General features: G+C 42.6%; 1 protein-coding gene across 1 annotated transcript in view; it reads right to left on the reverse strand.

The window, feature by feature from the left end:
- Positions 1-14,838: 14,838 nt before the first annotated feature.
- Positions 14,839-27,278, reverse strand: part of LOC138487519 (zinc finger protein 850-like) — a 180,938-nt gene continuing 168,498 nt past the window's right edge. Inside the window, exons 3-4 of the mRNA XM_069614021.1 lie at positions 24,000-24,222; positions 14,839-17,460 (exon numbers count right to left, since the gene is read on the reverse strand). Of these exons, the coding sequence (XP_069470122.1) occupies positions 16,282-17,460; positions 24,000-24,222 (1,402 nt within the window). The 3' untranslated portion in view covers positions 14,839-16,281. The remainder of the gene's footprint in view (positions 17,461-23,999; positions 24,223-27,278) is intronic.

Below are 27,278 nucleotides of genomic sequence, written 5' to 3' on the forward strand. Positions count from 1 at the left end.
CTAGGGATTGAAGAATTAGTGGTGGTTGATGTGGGCCCTGGATGTACAACCTGTGACTAGGATCTGGACACTGGCAGTGGGAGAGGGCTAAAGAGGCTGGGGTAGGGTGGAGGTCTAGATGAAGAAGTGGCGCCTAGGACTTAAGCGAGTAAGTTACAATACTATCTCAGGCAGTTCTTGTAATTGTAGGGGGAACAAGTGAAATCAGTTTAATTCTGTAGCGTAGGTAAGTAAAACACAGTGCCACGTCCTGGGGTTTTAGGATCAGAAACAGAGTAGATGAAGCAGGCTAAACCCAAATAATTCACTGTGTTTTGGACTGGCATATAACACAGTAATATCTAGGAATCTAAGGTCCACTAGCTAGATGTGAAACACACTAGCAGAAAGATTTCTTAGTAGATGAGGACGGTAGAATCTAAGATAGCAGAATCCTGGTGCACTATTTAGATGTGAGAACAGGCTAATTGGAACAATTTCAGAGTGTGTGCGACAGGAAGAAACAACACAGTAGTATCAAAAGCACACTTTCTAGGTGCGAGACAGGCTAACAGGAACAATTTCTAGGTGTATGAGACTGGCAGCATACAACACAGTAGTATCACAGGTGCACTATCTAGATTTGAGTACAACACAGTAGTCTCAAAGGTGCACTATCTAGATGCGAGTACAACACAGTAGTATTTAAGGCGCACTATCCAGATGCAAGACAGGCTAACAGGAACAATTTCTAATTGTTGGAGACAGCACAGTGCAACAAGAAATATCTTAAGGAAGTAAGGGGCACTATTTAGATGCGAGACAGGCTACCAGGAGAACAATTCTAAGTGTGAGTGGCAGGCAGAAAATAACAGTAATTACTTGGGGGCACTATCTAGATGCTAACAGCAACAATTCTGAGTGTTTGCGACTGGGAGTGTATAATAGTAGTATCTACGCATATTATCTGGATGTCAAACACGTTACCAGGAACAATTCTAAGTGTGTGTGCCAGGCAGAAATACAATATTACAATATCACACAATATGAAACACACATTTGCTAACATTTAAAGTGATTGATTAATTTGTGAAGCAGTAGGGCTTCCTGGGTAGAGGAATTGCTCTACCCCCATCTTAGCCACACTTGCTTTACTAGTTGCTGCTGATTGACGGCTGGCCACTGGCTTCACCTGCAGATACGATATGGAACTGCCACTGTAGGAGCCGTCCTTTGCCTCAGGGCCCTTAGCTGCAGGGGCTGCATAGGCAGAAGGCTGCTTTGGAGAGGTCAGTTATGACCTGGGTATAGAATCAATCAGGGACGGTGGGCGGGCTGGGAGGCGGGAGGTGGAGGGGAAACAGGAACGGATGCAAGGAGGGAGAAGCAAGCACACAGGGCCTGGGGGCTGCAAAGAGTTTCCAAATACACAATTATGGGCAAAATGGAGGTTCAAGGGGCACAGCATTCACCTGCTTCACTAGCAGAAAGAGGTGAGCATGGCAAACGCGGGTCGCTAGACCCAAACAACATGTGTAGAATTAACCAATCAGGGACGGTGGGCGGGCTGGGAGGTTGGGAGGTGGAGAGGAAACAGGAACAGATGTAAGGAGGGGGAAGCAAGCACATGGGTAGGGGTAGAACGAACATTAATGAATTGGTAGAATTCACCAATTGGCAAACAACACGGGTAGAATTAACCAATCAGGTACAGTGCGCGGGCTGGGAGGCGGAGGGGAAACAGGAACGGATGCAAGGAGGGAGAAGCAAGCACACAGGGGCATGGGGGCTGCAAAGAGTTTCCAAATACACAATTTTGGGCCAAATGGAGGTTCAAGAGGCTCAGCACTCACCTGTTTCACTAGCAGAAAGAGGTGAGCACGGCAAAACGCAGGTCGCTAGACCCAAACAACATGGGTAGAATTAACCAATCAGGGATGGTGGGCGGGCTGGGAGGGGGAGGGGAAACAGGAACGGATCCAAGGAGGGAGAAACAAGCACACAGTGACTTGGGGGCTGCAAAGAGTTTCCAAATACACAATTCTGGGCCAAATGGAGGTTCAAGGGGCACAGCACTCACCTGCTTCACTAGCAGAAAGAGGTGAGCACGACAAAAGGCGAGTCGCTAGACCCAAACAACACGGGTAGAATTAACCAATCAGAGACGGTGGGCGGGCTGGGAGGCGGGAGGTGGAGGGGAAACAGGAACGGATGCAAGGAGGGAGAAGCAAGCACACGGGGGATTGGGGGCTGCAAAAGTTTCCAAATACACAGGTAGACTTAACCAGTCAGGGACGGTGGATAGGCTGGGAGGCAGGAGGTGGAGGGGAAACAGGAACGGATGCAAGGAGGAAGAAGCAAGCACACAGGGTAGAACTAACATTATAACATTAACCAATTGGTAGAATTAACCAAATTCCAAACAACACAGGTAGAATTAACCAATCAGGGACGGTGGGTGGGCTGGAAGGCAGGAGGTAGAGGGGAAACAGGAACGGATGCAGAAAGGAATGCGCTCTGCAAGGCCATGAGACAGCACCAGGCTCCTCGCCACACCCTTTCATCACAGCCAGGCCAACAGCAGACCTCTAACCCCCACCCAGCCCACCAAGAGTAATAGCACCCACCACTGACCCAGTCCAAGAACCCTTGCATTCCATGATAGTGAGTGACCCCAGCCCACCAGCGATAAAACCAATGGTCATAAAAGGTCTGAACATGAATGACCATTTCGCCGCTTCCCATAAAAACACCCTTTGTAGTACGAGGTACAGGGAGGGATACATTATAGATCAAAACGAGGGTGGAAGCCTTGGGTTCGAAGAGTGCTATATAGACAGAGCACAGAATGTGTGGGTGAGCATGATTGTATTCCTTCCCTCCCCCTGGTGCCAGTCCCAAGCCTCCCAGGTGCATGCCATAATGATATAGTAGTAGCATCAGCTCACAATAGTAGCCTTGGAACAGCAACATGTGAAGAGCTTGACCTTCAGTCTCTGGAGAGATGAGCCCAGCTGACCCACGTGGAAACAGACAGATGACGGAGGCGGGACCCAATCATAGCCTGGCATCCCCTATGGAGCAGGACCTTGTATATTGTCTCACCAATCAGCTGGGCAGGATTAGACCCTATGGGTGACGTCCTTAGTGGCGCGGTGGACTCTTATAATGTAATGTTCATGGTAATTCTTGCAGAACATTCTCGAGCAGCAGAGTCCTCTGCTGACACCCTTGTGTTTTGTAAAATTTAAAATTTTTAGCTTTGCAAGCAATCTCTTGGCCGTTTTCCCTAGAGGGTTGTATTATTTCTGGCATGAGCGTAAAGGGACTTGCCTTCACCAGTATATGAAGAGTATGAGGTATTGGTTTAGAAGAGATTGCTCATGCACTGCTCTTCCCAGGTTGCAGAACTCATTTCCCCAATTGCGGCGCTGGAGGCATCCCTAGGGTGTCGAATGACTATATACTCTGATTCGGCGTATGTCACCACCACTGTGCATTCAGGATTATCCCGGTGGAAGAGGAGGGGGTTTAGGAGAGCTGATAGGTTCCCAGTGCAACATGTGGTCCTACTAGACATGCTGATGTATGACCTCTCGCAGTCTACACTGGACGCAGCGGTTAAGGGCACAGCCAGTACTAACACAGACCGCCCTGAGTAACGAGGCAGCAGATGAAGCAGCCAAAAAAGCAGCATTAGCTTCCAGTGCCAGACATTGTGGCCTACTCAGAAGTAGCAAGTTTACACTGCAGTACCAATCACGCAAATAATCAGATTACATGGACAGGCAACCCAGGAAGAGAAGGAGTTGTGGCAAAAGAAGGGTTTATGCAATCACCTACTGATCTTATCTGGAGACAGGCCATCACAGGTGAAGGAGTAATGCCCTGAGAGTTGGTACCGATTGCCTTTGAGCAGCTGTATCACCCATTGCATATGTCTAAACAGCATATCGCTGAAGACATCCAGGAGAACTGATTCAATACAAACCTGCAGGAATTATTGAATGTTTTTGTTGCCAATTATATGACATCTCAAATGTATAGCACAGGGCAAACGTTGACGACACTGCGTGGAGCACTACCACACCTCCTATGACTGTTCCGTTAGCTTCATATTGACTTTGCCCATATAGGAAAGCAGTGAAATACCTATAGGTATCTTATTGTTATCGTATGCCCGTTCTCCCGGTGTGTTGAGACAGGGTAATGTGCACATCCAGATGCTAAATCAGTGGCCACATTTCTAGTTTGAGAATTGTCCCTTCTCTGCTGGGGAGTGTGGGAAGTACTTAAATCCGATAATGGCACTCACTTCTTTAATGAGCTATTCAAAGAGATAGCTGCATTGTTAGTTATTCGACATAAGATGTGCTCTATTTACCATCCTCAAGCCAACTGTTTTTTTGAGAGGATGAACGCACCATTGAAGGAGAAATTGTCAAAATTGTGTGACCCTCAAAAAGAACTGAGTCCACTGTTTACCCCTGGCCCTGTCAGTTTGAGAACAGAACCCTGCAAAGATCATCACTTCTCACCTCACAAGATAGTGACAAGGAGGAGAATGCACATGCTACTTTTACCTACACGTAGTGTATCTGATGCTCACAGGACTGCAAGCATTTTGGGGGAGGAATTTACAGGGTATTTGCGTCAGTTAACCAGATGCATACAAGTTCTCTCTCGACAGATTGCACTAAGAAGATATGCCGTAGAAGACAGAAAAGCACCTTAAGATGTGAACTTGACACATCTGCAACTGCTGCCTGTAGACACCATTTACGTTAGAAATTTTGAACGGTGCTAAAGTCAACCGAGATTTAACATCCCCTTTACCGGCATCTATGCAAACCTGTAAGCCGTCAAGTTAAAGGAGTTGCGGTATTGTGTTCATCTTGCCAGACTCGCAGCAACTTTCAGAATAAAGATTATCAGAATAAAGATAAAACTGTTTAGGTACACTGTCCAGCATTTGACACTTTGCAGATATCATGTTTAGTACAGGATGCGTTTTCCTTTCAGGACCATTTTCATTCATTGGTCTGAACTCGATAAAAAGTGAGCTGCGAGCAATACAGCGGATCACCCTACAGAATAGGTATGTCTTGGACTTATTGACCATCATGAAAGGGGCCGTGTGCAAGAAGATCGGATGGTCATTGTTAACATACACCCCACAAATGATGTAAACAATGGGTCGTTGTCCCACATAATAGGGGCCCTATACAAGTGGAAGACCAGCATTGGCACAGAAACAGGTGTGGAAGCAGAGGACTGGTTCAACGTCATGTTCTCCTGGGCCCCAACTTGGCTATCAATAGTGGTGAACATATTGGTACCTATCGTGGTGTTCCTGCTAATATTCTGCACGTGCCAAATGGTTCTTCAATGTAGCGCAAAGACTCTCCCAAACAGTGCCATGATGATGGTCTCGATAAGGACAGGTAAAGCTCCTCCTCTCACAAAACAAATGTACATCCTGACAGGTAGGTGGGATGTGGATAGAATGCCAATGATGGTAAAAATAGGGTGGCCTCTTGACACCCTGCGGACAGAGATCACACCCCCACCAGACTGAATGCTGGGTTGGTTTAGCAAGAGATGCAGGCTATTGTTTTATGGCTTGCACCCCAGAAGAGTATGCCCATGAGGGGGGAGTTTATGTCACATGTGTAGAGCATGGGTATCCAAAGATAGAGTATAGAATAAGGGAAGCTGCTGGGTTAGTTAATGGAGGATTAACTAAAGGGGGGAATGTTGGGATGCACGTGCAGCTCCCATGTCTGTCCAAATTATTCAGGCTTAGAAAAACAAAAAACCTATTAGCACACGAGAAAGTGAAGGTGCACGGCTGCAGGGGGGTGTAGCGTGCAAATGGAAGTAACAAATGTATTTGTTTTATAGTAGTCATAGAAGTGTAGATAGACCCAGTTAAATGGTGTGGGTGATATTGTGTAGCAGTAGTGAAATATGATGGGTAACTGTGGTGAAATTACCAAGTATCGCAATATTGGGAGTGAGGCATAGCATTTTGCATTCCCTGTTGGAGGTGTAGCAACGTGGCACGATGAAGAGTTAAAATCATTTTCCCTTTCCCAAGACCCAGCAATGAAACTGAGAATAGTGGCATTTACACCGAGCAGATAATGGTTTAATTGTATCAAGCTGTAGGCCTGCAAAACCAGAATGGAATGTGAATGGCAGAGCAAGGGTAGGGCTGCTCCCATTCCGAAGGGCAAACCCACAGATGCCAGGTTAGAGGTCTCAAGCTGCCAAAATGCTCAGTCTATTTTTAGGGCATTAGCACCCCCGGAACAATGGTCATTCCATTTGAAGTACTAGGTGGCTGGAAAATACAGTACACAAATCCCTCATAATTGGGCTGACGAATGTGGTCTACGGTAAAGCCTGGGGGTGGGCTACTGATAAGGGCAGTGCAAGGAGCAGAACATCCCATGATTTCTGATACAAGGAGCAAGAGGTAATGGCAACAAATGAGTCCCGCGCTGGGGAAACATGGCTGGGTCCACCCGCGTGTCTTGTATCAAGAGAAGCACACTTTTATTTCAAAGGGACATTTTGACCTCGAAGTTGTCGACTGAGCTCATGCCAACAACCAGATGCACACCACGTGATTAGGCCAATAGGGTAGGTAACTCTGGAGTTAACTCAACAATCCGCTAGCTGAGAACCAAGGGGACCACATGTTAGAGGGCAGGAATGGATTAGAATGCGGCCAATTGGTCAAGTGACTACAGGGTACTGGTTGACTGTATATAGGTGGTAGTCAATGAGGGTGGGGGGTTAACATGGAGTGACAATTTCTTTCATTAAAACCTTGTACGTGCTTTGAACTCACAAAGAGCTCTGTGCCAGTTTGGTTCTATTGGACATTCTGTCACTTTTTTACTTTTTTGTATCCAAAAAGAAATCTGGTTTTCCTTGCAAAGAAGTTCACAGAGCTTTTTTCCTTAGAGGAGCATTTTCTATTCTCTGGTGGTCTGAAGGTCTTGCCTTACAAGGGTAAGTGGCATCCCTGGTCTATCCCATCCCTCTACCCTAGTCCAGGCTTCCCTATCTTCCAACAGGTTGTACAAAAAAGACTATCAATAGGTAACCTCTACTGCCTGGTTCTAGCCTGGTCTTTCTGTGAGGGCCTAAAGACTGGAGCTTTATCTATCTTACTCTGCTCCACTTTCCACTCTCTGCCTGGTCCCTTGATCCACCACCTTCCATTCTAATCTCACCTGAATACCTTTCATTCATCTTTGTGAGTGTGTGTTTTTTTATAACTAGCCTTTCTGGTTTTCTGCCTCCCCCCGTCCCATTGGTCCTTAGCAATATATGACCACTTTGGCCATTCTATCCCTACCCATTCCCCTGGAGCTGAGTTATATTGGAATATATTGTTAAACTCCCCACTTGGCTCGCCCCCTTTTATTAACAGCAGTTTGTGGTTCTTCTACGGCCTGGTCTTGTTGCTGTTCGACGTGCAGATCTCCTTCCTTTCGTATTGGGAACTCAGTGTTTTGCCTATCTGGATGCTGTCAGAAGAGGGAAACCTATGGTTGGCATCTCCTTCCTCCTGCTTGTTGTGCTTCCTTACTGATGTGTTGGATTCTGGGTAGTGTGATCCTGTAAGTAACAAGAAAGCACTCTGGCGAGAAAAGGGGAAGGAAGACATGGTGTGATAGACAGTGGTATACAAATATCAACCATAAAAGGCACGTTCAGGAGGTCAGGGAATTGGCTCCCCCAACTCCTTCACCTCACTTGTGGGTTAAGATTGTCTGAGGCATAGGCCATGGTAGGATGCCTACCTCAGGTTGTGAGGGGTCCGTTCCTCCCACTGACCGGGTCAAGCCCTTGACCCTGTCATAATGTCTACATTCTAGGTATGTGTATGTAAAACAAACACTGGTACTGGAAGGAACGCAAATGTGAAGTTTTCCTGTGTGGAAATATGTAAATGTGATCTTAATGGGGTTGATTTAATACGATTTAGCTAACATTAATATGATTGTATAAATTAATTATTCAATAATGGATTTTTATATTTAACTACTTGGGCATATGCATTTACTATTGAATTGTATATATTGTATACTCAAGGATGTTGTATTTTTTACTATTTTATAGTGTTAAAGTTTGTAATAAACTAAATAAAAAAAATAGGATTAGCTATGCTTGTGTGAAATGTGCACACAGTTTTAAATATGGTGTGTGCAGTGTGTAGGTACATGGCATAATGTGCGCATTTTAAATATATGGTATATTAAACCGTCTAAATTTAAAATCCAGCAATCTATGCATACATCTGTTAAAATATGCATGCTTGTGGGGGTATAATACATGTATGCATTGTAACTGGGTGTACCTTAATGCATATAAGCGTGCAATGTACCATTGTATATGTACAAAATTGAAATGTGTACATATGAATATAATGGTTTAAAACATGACGTGTATATCAGTTTGTTTCAATTTTATTTACATGTGTGTTTGCATCATTGGGTTTATTAATAATGTTGTTATAGTGATACTTGATATAACCTGTACGTAGATGCGTGCTTGTATGTGTTTGTAGTACACAAAAGCACAAGTAAAAGATGTTGAGACATTTTGGGACATTTGGGGAAGTTTCCTTGAGGTATATGGGTGATGTATGCCTAATTATTTGGACTATTAGGTCTATTGGACTATTAGGTCTCTGGACTATATCACTCTTTGATATATATATATATATATGCAAAATTATAAAATTGTTTTTAATCTTTAGCACCGTGCACTTTAAGCACTATGCACTTTAAGGTCATGATAAAACATTATGCACTTTACGGTCATGACAACTATGCAGAATATGTGCAAAATTATAACACTGCTCTTAATCTCTAGCACTGTGCACTTTAAGCACTATGCACTTTAAGGTCAAGATAAAGCACTATGCACTTTATGGTCTTGACAAAGTACTATGCACTACATGGCTAACATAATCCAAAAGCAAATAACAATGGAAGGATTCGGATAGAGCATGGTCAAATAGTTAACACAATATGAATATTAAATATTCTATACAAATATTATGGCAATAATGTGAAGGTAGTCTCCATGCAGGATCAGTTATTCACAGACTGCCATCAGGAATCCCAAACAATTGGAATTTTAAAAAGATGTGGTGTTCCAAAAATATCATATGCACTTGTGAATTCAAACAAAGATTATCTATGTATATGATTTTGATTTTGACTGCAGTCACGTCAAGCTTTTGTACCAAAAAAAAGATAAATTATATAAATGAAATTCTTAAGCAAATGAAATGATGTAAGCACAAGATGTATGAGAAAGTTGGCAATACACGTAAGAAAACATTTCCAATATGGCACCCATGTTAACCAGGTTAAGTGCAATGCATTTTTTCACATGAAAGTGAAGAGGGACTATAACATCAGAGAAATGTTAAATGGAGATACCTGTTTTCTATGTTTACAATCCGACGAAGCACGGAAGGGTGAAACGCGTAATTGTTTGTTCTCTCCTGAAATTGCTTGTCCACCGTGTTTTTCTGGCAAAATAAAGGACGTGTGATGGAGATCCTTTTTTGCATCTTGTGCATTTTTACTTGGGAGAAGAGTGCCGCCTAAAAAAGCTTTGATTAGCCTTTTTTTTCTTTCTTTGATATATATATATATATATGATGCTTTATTAACCAATAGCAATGTTTGAGAGTATAATTATGTTTAGGTTCTTTAATCTTTGCTCTATTTTCTTTTTCTTTCTTTTCATCATGTATTTCTTTTCTTTTTAAATGACTTTGGTACGGATTTGATCCGATATGTTATTGTGCTTGTTAACATGTATCAGATGCTCTTAGGTTTCTTGTTGATATCATCCATTCAATTGTTATATTTTTGTTTATTTGAAAATAAAAACTTTGAATATCAAGAAAAAACAAATGTGTGTTACCTTGTTGGTTAAGGTGAAGGCAGTTTAACTCACATGGTTTGTGACTTATATGTAAATGTGTTCATGTGTAATTGATTCCAAAGTCGTCCCACTCCTATGTGTATAAGCTTAATTTAAGATAAGAAATGATGGCACTCAACCACATAGTGTTTTTAATACGTTAAAAATGTATCCAAAAAGTGATTAAGTATTGTTTAGAAAAAAAATGTGCATGTTAATTAATGATGCACCAATGCTTCAGTTGCCACTGCATGCACATGTGTCGACCCCCTGGTCGTCCTCAGGTGAATGTAGCTATTTCTATGTAAATCTGTGTTCTTATGGCAGACGTGTTCATATGTGATATGATCGAGCATATGCGAGAAAGAGGTAGGGCTAAAGGAGTGTTTTAAAGATTACTGCTGCTGTGAGAAACAGGAGGAATGAGAGATGTTCAGGTGAGGCCAGGTGGAGTGAAGAAGGACTGAGAGACCAGGCGTAGGACGGACAGTGTTGCAGACATTTAGAGGATTGTGCTGGAATGTGTTAGCGATGAGGTGTTGGTTGTGAGAGAGAGAGTGGCACCTGACTGTAAGACTGTGGCTATGAGTGAGTAAATGTTTTCTGCATTTTAGGTGCAGTGTAGGATAAGCAAATGAGAGCAAGAACAGTGTGTGAGGTGAGTGGAAGAGGTGGGTGAAAGTGGGAGAGGGAAAGTAGTTGAAAGTGGAGGGAAAGTTGAGAAGAGAGAGGAGAGTGTAGAGGAGAGATGTGGGGAGAGTAGAGAGGGCTATAGTGCAGAGAGGAGGGAGGGAGGACAGTAGAGAAGAGGGTAGTGGAGAGTAGAGGGGAGAAGAGAAGTCAGGAGATTGTGTGACCATTGGAGGGATGGAAATAGGAAGTACAAAGGGGAGAAGAACTGAAAAGAGAAGGGGTGGAGCGGGAGAGAGAGAGAAAAGAGAGGGAGTGAGGATAAGGAACATCAGGGAGAGAAACGCGTGGGAGTCAAATTCCCAGAGCGAGAGGAACTGGGCACCTTGAAAAGCATCGGACCATAAGACCATACTATAGTCCTGGTCCAGGGGCATCATTAGGATAGGTTACACCTAAGAAGAACCCTAAAGGGAGTAAGAGAGAAAAGACTAAGGATTTTAGGCCATCATCATCATCACATTCTTAGATTATTGGAGTTGCAGACCTCTCGTTCACAACCTGTGATACAGGGATTCCAAGTATAGGGAGGTGGTAAACATACCGGAGATAAGAGATGGCCAGTGTGCCACAGTTTAGCCACCTGCCATCAAAACCCCAAATCATTTGAATTGGACACAGTAAAAACCCTTGATTCATTCTTTGATGTCTGGGTATTCTTAAGTGCATCTGTGACATTATGTATATATCGCAGGGCTCAAAATGTACACTCGCCCCCAGCTGCTGCAGTCAGTAATATGACCTTCCCATCAAATTATAGAAGTGGGGCAAGTTGCTAGGGATTGAGACAGTCTGGCCACCACTCAATCTTTACCCCAGAGTGTGGAAAAAGTGGGGTTCTACTTGCTTAAAAGCCCCAACCCCTCAATTCAAGGTGAAGCAATACACTATGGTGGATTCACAGAGCAACCTATACTCACATATGGGGGAAGCAGGGATTGGGGTTGGCCAGCTGCTACCCAATGTTACTCCATGAGGGTGGCCGAGGCAGGATCCCATAGGCTACCCAATCCTCATAAGAAGAGGTATGGCCCAGGCTCACAATATGACAACTAAGATTGAAGGTACACACTACAAGGTAAACTATTCCAGACCCCCTTAGATTACAAGCTAAATTTGAACCAGGCTGTTACTGCCCTTTGCGGAAAGAAGGTTGTTGCACCAAGACCATGAACTTGCTGTGCTCTCAGACTTGCATCCAGACACAGATGAACAAACACAGGACTGCGAGACGGCTGCGTCTTCTGAACACTCATCTTTGGTAGCGGAAGGTTACCAGAATGGGGAAGAGAGGGCCTACTACCAATGTTTCTCTGTCCTGACACACATGGTAGACAAGCGAGCGTAGTGTTCCACCATCAAAAGATTTCCAAGACCCTTGCACTTACATTTCAATCCTCACTAATGCATAATAGAAGAAAATGGGAGTAGCCTAGAGTTATCCAATTCCTGAACAATCCCAATTCCCAGGCAAGGAAGGGGAGTGAAACATGGAATAGCCAATCAGAACCCTAGTTTCAAACACAAATAGACAATAATTTATGGGCAGCGAAGATGAAGGTACAAAGTCCTTCACTAGAAAATAAATAGGACATGGAAACACCAGAAAGGGGAAGAATCCAGAATGTGAGACACCAGTGTACCCAAGCTTCCAGATAGTGGAAGGTAAAACACCCCAGTGGAAGGAAGGCAAGGCTGGTGGAATCCTGGCAAGTGCTAGGGTAGGGTACACTTTATAAGCTGAAGAGTCTATTTAAGGAGCTGACCAAGCAGTGTGTGTGCCGCCAGGACAAAAGACCCAGGCAACCTCAGCAAGAGGTAAATATAGGGCAGCAACCCATACCCTCAAACTGTGAACCCATGGTAGTGGTGGAAGAGACTGGCCCATTGTAGGAGGCCAACTAAACTATTGTCTGCCTGAAAAGGACCTGGAGAAGGTGGGGAGAAATACTTGTCTCAATCTGCTATTTGCATGAGAAGTCCAGGCTGGACCTAACAAGTTAGAAGGAAAAGACATTGCATTTGCAAGCGAAGGTCTGTGGAGAGACCAATAGCCAGTGGTCTAATGCAGGACCCAGTGACAGACAGGAACCAGAGGGTCTGAGCCACTCATCCTGAAGTAAGGAGAAACAGGTGAAGCAGGGTCCTGGTAAAGTCCTACCAGGAAGACTGGGCAGTCTGTGAGACAGGCCAGAGAGACAGCAGAAACAGTGTGACTTAACCTGAGGGGGCTCTCAAACAGCTTCATGCAGAAATCTGCAGAGAAAGCCTAGAGGCCAGGGTCGAGTCCAAAAGAAGCCACAAGAATTCTGCAAAAGGGCTAAGGAGTCAAGGAGAAGCAGAAAGGCCTGGCAAAGATCCAGACTGTGAATACAAGCTACACAAGCTTTTCTCAAGGTACTGCTTTGCTGATAATAGTTTATGGAATTACTATTAAGAATAGGTTTGAACATTTTTGCTTGGCTGATCCTTGGAACCTTGGTGGTTAGCTCAGGGGAGCCTTTTGCTCAGGTCTGGTTAAGAATAGGTTTTGAGATTGAGGTTGGCCATCTTTTGACATCCTTTTGCTTTTAGATCAGGGGAGACAAGGTTGTCTAATGATAGGGGTGCTGATAAAAGGGGGGGTCTTTACCTTACCCCTTTTTTGGTTATCCTGTCACTCACTTTAGTAATAGAGTTTATATTCATAGAATTGGTAATGTTAACCCAACCCTACTTCTACCAAATGTGTACTAATAAGATTTGTTGTCTGGTGTCACAATGCTTGGTCTATTCCAATAACCATTACGGGTTCCCAAACCCTATGTCTAAGCCCAGAAACGTCATGGTAGAAAGATCTAAACCCAAAAAAGTGATGGGTGGAAGCGCGGTCCTTCCTGCAATTATCTGATTTACTGTGTCTGGTCCATTCACTTGCCGAGTTGCCTTTGGTTTCTGGTTACTTCCTTGGCATGACCCCCTCAATTTATTTGCTGTGTGCTTTTTTAATGTTTTTGTAAACATTTTAAAAATATTTAAAAAAGAAAACATTTAATTACATAATGCTGTTAAACGCCAGAATGTCCGTTTGAACCAGACATAGGGAGGCACATGTCAGTTATTTAGTCATTGCCATGGTTTGTTTTTACAGATCAAATGTTTAAGAGGAAGATTCTCCTTTAGAACATTATTTTAGATCAGCCCTATTAAATTCCAAGTAGAAAAGGCATGCATCAAAACCTTTGAGCAAAATCTAAACACATGCTTAATTTATTCTACAATTATCAGGAATTGAGGGAAATTGTGGAAGAATGTTGTGTATTTGTTACTTATATTTCCTTATCAGAATTCAAACTCGGCATGCACTATATTTAGAAAGGAAGGTATTACTCTTTTAAAATGTAAATAAAGAAAACAATTATAAAAACTAAGAGGAAGTCAGGCAGTCATTACCAGACAATGCTGACCTTCCTGACCACAATTGATTGCCTCTTAGCTCCCTTCTTCTCTTTCACACACCTACCTCCAAATCCCTCAGGGTCAGTCGCTTCTCCAAGCAACGAGTTGTTGGTAGATCTCTTTCTTCGGCTGAGGCATCCCTCAGGAAAAGCCTCCCTGCCTCTCTGAAACTCGAGGAGAACCACCTTCGGTTCCGGAAGCACCTCAAGACCTTCCTCTTTACTTCTGCCTTTTATCTTCCTCTCCCCTGCTGATCTCTGTCTGTTTCTGCACTGGTCTCCTGGTTACCCTGTATATTCTGGCCCAGATCCCTGCCCACCCGCACTGCCTCCTGGCAACCCTTGCACTTGGTCTGCATCTGCAACGCTACAGTCCCCTTACCTGTATTTATCTGACACTCGTTGTCTGTGATTAATTATTGCACTTGCCACCTGCTAACCGCACTACCTTTTGTTGTTATTTTTTTAACTCCTGTTCTGCACTTTCCACCCCTCCCATGCCCCTTGCACTTTCCCCTCTCCCTCTCCCCTGCACTTGCGCATTCTCAATGTCACTGGGCCTAGTAACATCGTTGTGGTTTATTGTTTTTTTTTTTCCTCTCTACCCCTCCCTTGCCTCGTCGCGCCCTGAAACACTTGCGTATGGGCGCGATATAAATAAACTATCATATCATATCACACTACACCACATGTTGAACAGCGTTGGATCCTTCTCAGCAAGCACTGTAGTAGTACCTCAATGACCCCTACAATTACCAACAGAATAAAATACAATACATAAAGTGCATTTAATGCTACACAAGTTATCAAATGGAACAAAAGAGAAAAAGACTAATGAAATATAGAATTGATTAAAAGAGGCATTATGGTTTGCGTAAATCTAAGCATTTCATTCAGATTCCATGCATCTCTGATCCATAGGGGGTTGAGTCAGAGTAGCAATCTTCTTTTTATATCCTTTGATCAGATGCTTCCAAAGTTGCCATGGTGAAATCAGGTAATCAGAGCAGCTGGAAACAAAGTTTCAGTAACATTCCTATTCTGACTTGCATTGCAACTTGTAGAGCGGCCGAAATCTGGTCACGGATGCATCATTTGTGTGACACACTATGTCCTCCTGCATACGTTTGTGCTGACTGAAGAAAGACGAGCGAGAATAGGCCGACTCATGCCAGGAACGTGTGAAATAGTGCAATGTGCATCGCATGGTTCTCCTCTGCTCCAAAGTCCCCAATTATGTGCCACTAGCCCAGATGATTTTCAATGTTCATTTTCCTATAATAGCCAATGGCCATGAAAAACATGTCCCATAATTGAAAGATTAAGATTAAGTCAATTTAGGCACAGAGCCAAAGAACATTGAATTTAGAACAGTATGCATACAATTGGCAAAGTTTGGTTTACAGTAGTAGAGGGCCTGGCCGTGGCCTTTGAAGGAAATAATGTCGTCACCATTTCTATTCCTGTGGGTACGAGCCCCGCGCTCAATATAAGAGCCCCAGCATAACCAGGCACTAAACACACGCTTCCATGGAGCCGCTTTTTATTTTCCGTGGCTGTCCATTTCAAATGAAAGGAAGAAACATTTGGGTGTGGTGAGTAGAGGGATTAGCATTGGGCTATTGGTGGCCGGCAGGCATGCAGGAGAGAGGGTCTAAAATCGATAGACAGTACTGCAGGTGTGCTCAGTCAAGTGGTGGTATAAAAATGTCGTCTTGTACTGTTGAATAGAGCCCACGTTCTCTCACACCCGATTGGCTGAGAACATATTCCAGGGCACTTATATGCTATACATAGTCTTTCCATATTATTTAAATGTTTTCTTCATTGTGCATCCTTTCATGTAACGTTAGTCAGGTTTTTCAATGAAAGCTTCTATGATAAGCAGGGAACGGATATGATTTCTAACTTTATCTATCAGGCTGAGTAAGTAATCTTACTCTGACATTCAGTGCATTCATAGGGTTGTTATCCGTGTGTATTCGCTCATGATGAGTAAGAGTGGTTTTACAACTGAATCTTTTTCTGAAATTCCTGTGTGGGTTCTCACATGGTCCCATATCTGGGTTTTTACAAATGAACCTTTTTGGACATTTAAAGCATCGATTTATTTTCAAGGCTTATTGATTTTATTTCTAGATTTTCAATGTGTGAGTTTTTATGCAGAACACGCTTGGTATTTGTACTCAAGGTCTTCTGACATTCAGTGCAATTATAAGGTTTTACAACCAATATGTGTTTTTTCATGGGCAATCAGATATTTTTTCCTACAGAATCTTTTGTGACATTGACTGCACTGATATGGTTTTTCCCCTGTGTGTATTCTCTCATGGACGGTAAGATCACATTTTACACTGAATGTTTTCTGACATTCAGAGCACTGATAAGGTTTTTCTCCTGTGTGTGTTCGCTCATGCACAGTAAGACTACCTTTACGACTAAATCTTTTCTGACACACAGTGCACTGATGCATTTTTTCTCCTGTGTGTATTCTCTCATGGATGGTAAGATCACTTTTTACACTGAATGTTTTCTGACATTCAGTGCAGTGATAAGGTTTTTCTCCTTTGTGTCTTCGCACATGCACCATAAGAGTACCTTTATCAATAAATCTTTTCTGGCATTCAGTGCACTGATACGTTTTTTCTCCTGTGTGCGTTCTCTCATGATGAACAAGAGTGGATTTCCAACTGAATCTCTTTTGACATTCAATGCATTGAAATGGCTTTTCTCCAGTGTGTGTTCTCTCATGCTGAATAAGACTGAATTTACGAGTAAAGCATTTTGGACATTCAGTGCACTGATATATTTTTTCTCCTGTGTGGGTCTTCTCATGCTGGACAAGGGTGGATTTAAAACGGAATCTTTTCTGACATTCAACGCACTCATACGGTTTTTCTCCCGTATGTGTTCTCTCATGCAAAATAAGACTGAATTTATGAGTAAAGCATTTTGGACATTCAGTGCACTGATATATTTTTTCTCCTGTGTGGGTCCTCTCATGCTGGATAAGAGTGAATTTAAAACTGAATCTTTTATGACATTCATTGCACCGATATGGTTTTTCTCCTGTGTGTATTCTCTCATGTTTGGTAAGATCACATTTTACACTGAATGTTTTCTGACATTCAGAGCACTGATAAGGTTTTTCTCCTGTGTGTGTTCGTGCATGCACCATAAGACTACCTTTACGACTAAATCTTTTCTGACACAAAGTGCACTGATGCATTTTTTCTCCTGTGTGTATTCTCTCATGGATGGTAAGATCACTTTTTACACTGAATGTTTTCTGACATTCACTGCACCGATATGGTTTTTCTCCTGTGTGTGTCCTCTCATGCTGAGTAAGCTTGGATTTATAACTGAAACTCTTTGGACATTCAGAGCAATGCTACATTTTTTCTCTCGTGTGGGTTCCCTCGTGCTGAATAAGAGTTTCAGGATTAAATCCTGGTTGATAGTCAGTGCACTGATATATTCCTTCTCTCGTGTGGGTTCCCTCGTGCTGAATAAGAGTTTCAGGATTAAATCCTGGTTGATAGTCAGTGCACTGATATATTCTTTCTCTCGTGTGGGTTCCCTCGTGCTGAATAAGAGTTTCAGGATTAAATCCTGGTTGATAGTCAGTGCACTGATATATTCTTTCTCTCGTGTGGGTTCCCTCGTGCTGAATAAGAGTTTCAGGATTAAATCCTGGTTGATAGTCAGTGCACTGATATATTCTTTCTCTCGTGTGGGTTCCCTCGTGCTGAATAAGAGTTTCAGGATTAAATCCTGGTTGATAGTCAGTGCCCTGATATTCTTTCTCTCGTGTGGGTTCCCTCGTGCTGAGTAAGAGTTTCAGGATTAAATCCTGGTTGATAGTCAGTGCACTGATATATTCTTTCTCTCGTGTGGGTTCCCTCGTGCTGAATAAGAGTTTCAGGATTAAATCCTGGTTGATAGTCAGTGCACTGATATATTCTTTCTCTCGTGTGGGTTCCCTCGTGCTGAATAAGAGTTTCAGGATTAAATCCTGGTTGATAGTCAGTGCCCTGATATTCTTTCTCTCGTGTGGGTTCCCTCGTGCTGAGTAAGAGTTTCAGGATTAAATCCTGGTTGATAGTCAGTGCACTGATATTCTTTCTCCACATTGAGTATCTCCATGTCTCGTTTTTGCTATTGATACATACAACGGAAATATAAGTTGCTCCATATACTTTACGTGGCGAATCTTGCACTGCCAATGATGACTGGGTCAATTTATCCTCCCTTTTGTGCTCTCTCACAGTGAGACTGTTTTTTCGACAACAGCTTTTCTCACAACATGCAGCAATAGTGTTTCCCTCCCAATGCATCTATTGTCATAGGAAATTAGTTTTAATTTATAGCCGAGTTTTCTTCATACTGCTCACAGATGTAATGTATAATAGGTTTCAGTTTATGAAGATAATGAGCTTTCGTCTTAGATTGCATTTCTTCTCAACTTTGGGTGCTTCATGATGTAGAATCAAAATGTGCGGTATTGCAGCGAGTACTAGTTCAAACAGTCGTGTTCTTGGCTCCTTTGATCCATTCTTTAAAACATCAGCTTCTGGTTTCCTTTTTAACACTCTGAAGCATCGCCACTTTCTTCTACATAAACCTTTTCAGGTTGTTAGTTTTAGCAAATGATATTAAATCATTATCTTGTCTTTAGAGGCCATGGAACAGTCACCTGCAGAATTAAAGTAAAATATTATCCTTCTGTGTGTGAAAGCACAGATAAAACTGAATTCATGAACTGAAAAGCAATATTCTGTGAATGAATACAATTAACACCACACATTCGTTTGTACCATGTGGCAGGGCTAGGGGAGGGCAGGTGCAGAGCACAGCATAGGGTGTCTAAGATCATTAACAGGCAAAGCTGATTTCTAAAGCAGGAGAAAAAGCAAGTCACACTTACTTTGTGACACTATAAGAAGCAATCTAGGAAGAAAACAGCTATCAAGTTCCAACAATTGAACCTTCTCCTGGTAAAGGTTGTAGCCACCGTCACATTTCTGCATGTAAAAATTAATACATATTAAGCAAAGCTATTAGGATGCAATGACCTTACTGGCTCCTCACTTCCCAACTGGCTGAATCAAATACATGGATTTCACTTACCTGTGTCCAACTATTTCTAGTTGTCAGGGTCATAAATAAAGAGATAATTTCATTGAACTGTGAGTGGTGAAAGAGTTGATATTCTGAGACTTGATTCATAATAACTTCCACATTTCAACAACGCAGGGCAAGTGTTGCATCTTCATCTCCGTTAATCATCAGCTACATAATGGTTCATTGAATGGACTGTGAAATCTGTCGAGAACCTACCTGTTGCTTCGGAGATGTGGATTCAAAGAACAGTTCCAGTGTTTCTCTGTAACTTGCTATTCCTGCTATAGTATAGCAGTGGTGGTTACAAGTCCCCCAGGGAAGACTAGGCTCAAGGAAGATGGTGTTAAGGTAAGAGATACCGGAAGCCCATCTTGATGAACAGGAGTGGGAACAGGAAAACCACCATCAAATGGAAATAGTACGACTGACTACCTGGGACCTTGGCACACAAATAAGACAAAAGCCTACATTGTATTGTGATGAAGTCACATGTGAGCAGCTAGGGCAGGGGGAGAAAGCCTCTTGGGCTGGAGGTTGCCAAGCCTCCAGAATGCAGACCCCATAAGAGGTTTACAGGGGATACCGCCAGAGCCTCTTTCCTAACCTTAGCCTGCTTACTTGGCTGATCCCCAAACACTGCAAGGTTTTTGAGAAAACACAGACCCTGAAAGCCTGGAACGGCAGTGGCAGTGTAAAAGGATCATGAGCACAATGAAGACACTGCAGAGCGTGGTCTGTGGCAGGTCTGTGATAGCACCAACAGATGCACCTATTTTCATATAATGTTTTAAAGAAGATGAATAACCACTCATGAGTTGGGGAACCCTGAGGGAGGGGCCTAAGGAGAGCCAGAAAACCAATGGGAGACAATGAGGAGGCCTTGACATTGGTGGTCTGCTGCCCAACTCCAAGATGGCAGCTCCACTTTTTATCATTTTAGCCACAGTGAACATTAAGGACATCAAATCCTAGTCAGCAGCCTAGTCCAAATCCAGCATTTAAACCACATGCACATTCGGGGAACGGTGCTCAGCCAATCAGGTAGCTGAAAACACTGGGGGAACTGCCAGTGTCCCGTCCACATTCCATAGGCCTCTGAGCCCCTTCCCGGGTGCAGTCATGTTTTATTTAATTGACCATCCCCATCCCTTTCCTGTTCCCTCTCCTGCTTCCAGCCTCCACCTAAGGCCCCCAAGACAACTCGTATCCCTTTCCCCATCCCTCCCCCTTAACTGCTGGCCCAGAGCTTTCGGCTGTGTTCTGTGCCAGTCCTCACCACCCACCATAGAAAGTAACTTTTCTGTTTACTATGGCAGTGGCCATCTTGTGTATTTTCCCATGGGAGATGGAGCTTGCGAAATGTGTGTGAAGCCTGTTATTCATGAAATAAAGAATGAAAACTATTTGAAAACTATTTGCACCCCGGACAGATTGCTGGGCTGCAAATAGCTATGATCCCTGCTTTGGGAGTTCGTATTGGACCGGTAACGAACACAAGACCTCGCGTACTGGCCCAGGACACCTCCCAAAGTGGGGGTGATGGCTATATGCACACACAGCAGACCGGTGTCAATTTAAAAATCTCTCTCCAGGGTTCAAACCGTCCAGAAGCTGGGAACCATTTAGCCTCTTGTTATAGCATAGGAGGGTATGGCTTCCTTGACATTAGCAGATACTAGGAGTTACGTTTGATTCTCCAAGCCAGCTGGTGTCATATAAACATACCTAAATGACATTAAATCGGAGTGCTATTAAAAAAAACAAAGACCTAAAGAATACATGTCTGGGTCCATTACCAAATGGGTTTTTCAAATGCGGTCAATGTAATGTGTACATATGCCCAAGACAAAGTAGAAAATTAAGTGAAAAAATATATAACATTCAGCTATTCAATACATGTAAAGGTGATTTTGTGGTGTATATGATAATATGTGTATGTAAGAAGTTATATATAGGAAGCAAGATCAGACAATTAAGATACAAGATCTATAAACACATAAGAGCAATAAAGATTAAAGAAAATAAGTACCAGTTATCAGTACACTGGCATCAATGTCACCAAGTAGAAGATGTCATGAGGTTAAGATTTGTTGGAATTAGAACTTTGGGGCAACATGAAGCCAGCAAGATCTTTTTCTTCCAGACAGTTGATTCAGGATTAAAGACCATGAATTACAAATGTAAGAGCTATAGGTTTAGATGCAGGCATACACCAAATCTCAAAAGTTTCAATATGTTTGGTTAAATGTGTCATGTTGTGGACCCATTATGATAAATTGGATAGCAATAATGCAATATTGTTTCAAATCTTTTGTGTATATACAATAGATTTAAATACTAAGTTGCCATATTTCTAACAGGGGTGGTATGATACATCAAGAAGGTGAGTACTTATTACTTAAAGTAGAATAGCGTTACAAATTAATAATATCCAAGGGTCAGACTAATATCTTCATCAGGAGAGATTGTAATTTGATATCCTGATTCCCTGATTACAGACTTTCTATTTCCAATGCATTTAAACAATGATAAAAATGAAAGTGCATCCTCAAATATTTCAAGATGGTATTATAGCTGCATAAATAGAAATGTTATGTAATTTTTCCTTTAACATGATCATAGAAATCTATTATTGTTCTAAAATGGTACCACAGAAAATGTGAATGCCGGTTGTAGCATTATATATAAAGTCCTTTCTCAGTTTTTATGATAAAAGCACATATATTAAGCTTCCCAAAATGGCAACCATACGAACATGAACGCCGGACACACATGGTTTACAGACCACAATCTATTCCAGTTTACAAGATTTTCTGTGAAAATGTGTGGCCCTAAAAGTTAAGATGCATATTTTCAAATCGATCCAAAGGTAAGAGATTATTCAATATAAATTTGAAAGAGATCATTTAAAACAATTTACCATCTTAGACACATGGTTGGTTTTTCTTGTCATTTACTGCAAGAAAGATGGGAACAATATTCTGTACATGGTATATCTTCAATGTTTAAGATTTAAAAAAAACAGAGGTCATCCTTCTATTTGAGGCACATTATTATATGTGTTTTACTCAGATGTATGTGTAAATAAAATTCAAAATATACCATCTTAATACAAATACTATAATTTTAGGTTCCCACGTTCCCCTCTTTTAGATTGAAGAAACACGGTCTCACTAATCAAACTCAACAGGTATAACACATACATAATAATTGGTCATATTTGAAAGAAGCAAATATCACAATATTCAGTATTGTACTGTTTTTGTCTGTATTCCTTCTCTCTCATCTTTTGTAAATATTTTTTTCTTGTGCATTATACGATACAGGCCCTGAAGAAGCACTTACCTCGTGGAGGTTGAGTTTAGCACAAGTAGTGAGAAACATGTTACCCAGAATTGAGGTTTTACTTGTTTTCTTATCTAATCCGAGGACCAATGTTGATTTTGTTTGCCAAATCTGAGCCTACATTTGATTTGATCAATTTAATTGGATTAAGAGTATGCCAAAAGTGATGTTTAGCTTGTTTTCATCTGCACCAAGGCATAAATAGATGCAGGACTTGTTTTGCCCATAATGTGAGGCTATTTTACTTTGTTAGATGGTAAGCAAAGGAAACAACCATTCCATTGGCAGGATACATCCAACTGTAAAAAATATGATCTGCATAAAGGGAAATTGGATAGAATTGAGTCTTTTTCTTCAATATGATGTTTCATTAAATACCAGCAGTGCAACTTTGGACACTTAAATATTTTTTTGGTTATTATATAGTTTGTAACTGCACAGGAAGTATGAACAGGTGACTCAGTGCAGCCGCGTAATATTGATAAGAGTATGCATAATAAACAACAACATAACCATAGCAGTGAGCAGTTAATATTCTCACTACCTGTGGATTTAAATGTGGTGCTTGGGACTTTGGTATCAATGAGTGTTGTGGCATCTCTAAAAAGACATAAAAGCAGAATGGTCATAGGTAATAGGCACAATGTTTTAGTTTGCATCTCATGTTGGAGGTACATATGTGGCATCCTATATATTAGCTCCTCATTCTCCAGCTCCTGTGCCTTTTCAGCTGCCCGGATATGCCAGCCCACCAACAGACTGTTGTGCTGCCCAGGTCAGCAATAATTAATGTGCTGGCCTTAACATCAACGTAATTTGTATTTTTGTGGTAGTCCTAAAACCAATACAAACTTGGTTGCTACAGCTGCTCCAAGAGCAGCATACGTTTTGTCATATCTGCAGTGCTAGATGCAGTGCCAGCACAATGACCAAATATGCCTCGTCTTGGTGTTGGTGCAAGCACGCCAGGTACAATGGTGTTAGCCATCTCCAGTGCTAGAAATAGTCCCAGCACAATAACCAAACACTATTACAACTGTGGTTAGTGACCTGCCTGAACACTTGTAGAAATCCAGTCACTGTTCCAGTTTTAGGACCAGTTCAAATCTAGTAATTGCACTAGCAGTACAACGAGCAGTGCGTTGAGTCCCAGGCACACCAGGTATGCTTAATGTGTTGTAATGATATTGAGTTCGAGGGGAGTTGGGCATTCTTGTTTTTATCTTTAATGGAATACTGTGTCGAGGATCCTGGCCCTTCATCATAAGTGGAGACTCATCAATATTAATACAGGCTAGCAGGAAGATTCCATCAGAGGTGATGTTAGACCAATCAGCTGCTGTCTGCTCAAGCTCTAACACTGACTTCCTACCTAGTAAGTAGTTCTGCTCCCAAATATTTTAATATGCGCCTTTTTTCCTTTTATTTATTCCTTCACCAAATACCAATTTCTCCACTCACCTTTATCTTTGCATTAACAGTTCCTCCATTTCCCCGTGTTTGCAGAACCTCGATCATAATCTGTCCTGGCGGCTCCTGAATTATTCTTCCTCCTACTCTATTAGTTCTGTGTTTCATTAGGTCTTTATCCCATGTTCTTCTTCCATTACTTATTTCAGGCTTTTTCCACTGTCTAATCATTTTCTCTGACCTCCAGGTTAGATTCCCCAGCCTCTTCCAGCATCTGAAAATGCATTACAATAGACTCTTATTGAATAATTATAATAATAACACACTGTTTACATAGTGTGAGAAACCTGAAGGTGCCTCACCCGCAAGTCCCCGGGGATCTGTCATCCAGGCAGGCAGGACATGGCCACCATCGCTTTTGAATCCAGTTCCTGGGAGTGGAGCAGTGTGGGAGGATCACTTGGATAGGGGGTCTTCGGGGAGTGGAAGTGGGACACCGGATGGCGAGACACGGTGTCCCCTTCCCTGTAACACCTTCACCCCATCCTACCTGGTAGGATAATTCAACCCCACTCCCCCCTTTTCCAACACAAACACTTTCCCATGGACAGCTCACTGTGAAAGAAAACTGACAAAACACCCAAGCAGTATACCTGATGTGCGGCAATATACCATGGTCAGGCAATTACTGATCATTACACACACCTGACTTCCATCACACTTCCCCACACGATAAAAGGCGCAGCTGAAAGCACACTCGAAGCAAGGCAAAGACAAGAGGAAGCAGCAGTTCCAAGATGGCAGTTTAATGCAAGGCGGAAGATGGCAAGACCAAAGAGAATTGCAAGGAGGGAAGTGCCCTTGACCCTTTTCACCGAAAGCCTGTATCTTTCCTGAGCCTTCAAGAATAAGAAACGTAAGACCTGGAATCAAAGCTGAAGAATCCTGTATTGTGTGTCGGAGGTACCCGGGGCTCTCCCGTGTCGACAGTCAAGGCGGGGAGAATCAATTGCCTCTGTGGTACTGTCCTTGGCTCCTACAACAAAGCAGCACCAGTAAAGCCAACACAGCCGGTAAGTTGGGGAGACTTGTACCAAACCGGTCTGTTTGGAAACCAAGGTTGCAAGAGGCAACATTGTGTAAAGAATATTGAAGAGAACAGTGCATGAAGTATATGTGGCGAGTACCACGAATATAATTAAAACAGCAGATGAATGATGGAACTTTGAAACTAAGATACGGTACTACAGACGTAGTGGCCTGGCACCACGTGGGTGCTCATTTCTCTATTAGGTATCCAACGAAAAGGTGACAAAGGTTAAAACAAGAGGAATTGTGAAATCGAAGTGGTCCTGCAATGGGTCAAGCCAAACCCTGTGCACATTCGAAAGTCTTCGATATTTGATGTAAAAGTGACATTGGTCCTAGCCTGACTGAGGGAGACTAATTGCATGAAAAAGCGATCTGAGCCCGGCCAAGGTGGATCCGTGGTGAAACGTGAGTCACCAGAGAAAAAGAATATACTACACACCCGTTGCCAAAGGGATCTGAGCCCGGATGAGGGGGATCTAAGGTGACGAACATTGTAAAAAGGGATCTGTGCCCAGCTGAAGGGTATCTGGGGTGAATAGTGAGTCCGTCACCTGAAGTGAACACTTGTGCAAATCTAATGAGGAGGAGAACGTATTGTTTTTTTAACTGTATCCTCATACTAAAGCAGTCAGAGACTGTGCTATGCTCGAGTGAACTGCCTTGTCCCATGTTGAAAACGTGGGGAAGCGAAGCCAACGGCCTGAACAACCTGACATATGATTTTGAACACTTCTTTCTTTTCATAACGTTCCCCCACACTATTTGTATTTAGAGGTAAGGATTGGCAACAGATTTTTTTTAGTACAGGTCCTTTTATTTTGACAAGACACCACTAGGACTGCGTTAATATTATCTGATGGTTGTAGCTTGCTCCCATCGGTAGATTTAGGCTTAGATAGGCGTTTATCAAACCCTTTATTGTAGTTCAATAAACACGCTTGAACTGTGGTCATTTGTGTCCGTCTTACTGTTGATGCCATGCCTTCCATACAATAGCACCTAATGCAAAATTCCTTTCAACAGCTGTAATGATAGGTATTACTAACCAGTTCATTGGTACACAATTTACCAACTTCAGAAGGATGAAGGGCTGAGTCATGATGTCAGGATTTAAACATGTGACTGCCGCTGATGCACAGATCTAAACCAATAGCCCTTACTTACTAAACTAGTTACCAGCTCAGTTATAACGTATCGGAGGGGCACCCATTTTCTTAGGCACATTCTGAGGATGGGTAGAAGAAACAAATCTCATTTGTTTGTGTTAATGGAATATCCCTGAGCTGACCGCATTAACGTCTCGCATGCACATGTACCAGGTGGTCTAAAGCGCCCTGATGCAACATGTAGGACCCAAGAAAACTAAAGTTAATAAAGAAAATGACTGTTTATTTATTTAGCAACAGCATACCGTAAACCACACCGGGCCTCATTCCGAGTACGGCGCTAACCAATGGCGCTATTAACGCCTTGGTTGACGCCGTACCCGGACCGGCAGCGCCTTGGTGGATGGCGGAATCACCGCCCCATTCCAAGGTTGGCGGGGCGGTAATTCCCCATTCACCAAGGCTCTTCCCCATTCCCAAATGAACCCCATAGGGCTCAATGGGAATGGGGAAGATGCAAATAACGGTGACCGTTCATTACGGTCACCGTTATTGGCTTGGAGGCCCCTTTGCGCCCTCGACTTTAACCCCTGCTCAAAGCAGGCGTTAAAGGCGAGGGCGCAGAGGGAACTCGGAGTATGGCGGTAAGGGAATACCGCCACCGGTCTCGTTACCGGTGGCCGCTATCCCTTACCGCCATACTCGGAATGAGGCCCACTGTCTCTACTTGCAAGCAGAACAGCGGAAGGGAAAAGCACACTTCCATGGGTTGGAACACTGGTGCACACCTATAGTTGGTGGATAGTTAAGGTATTAGTTTGGATGACTCTTTATATTATTTTAGGTGCGGGGGAGGAACTGGGATCATGGCACAAAACCCCGACAGAGAACAAGAAAATTGGTGAAGATTCAGCCTAGGAATCCTCCCGTCCCCTGCACACTATCAGTTGTTGGATACAATCCAATTACTAAAGTATTTTTTGAACAATTCAATCAATAAGTTGTATATTCCGTATAGAGAATCATTTAGTCACAGACAGACAGGTTTTGGGAGAAAAAGGGAGTTATATTTCAAATCAAAGGAAAGTTGGATTTACATATAAACCAACAATCCAGCATTAGTGCAAATAAA

This window comes from Ambystoma mexicanum, chromosome 9, assembly GCF_040938575.1.
Source record: "Ambystoma mexicanum isolate Mex_15411 chromosome 9, UKY_AmexF1_1, whole genome shotgun sequence".
Taxonomy (NCBI): domain Eukaryota; kingdom Metazoa; phylum Chordata; class Amphibia; order Caudata; family Ambystomatidae; genus Ambystoma; species Ambystoma mexicanum.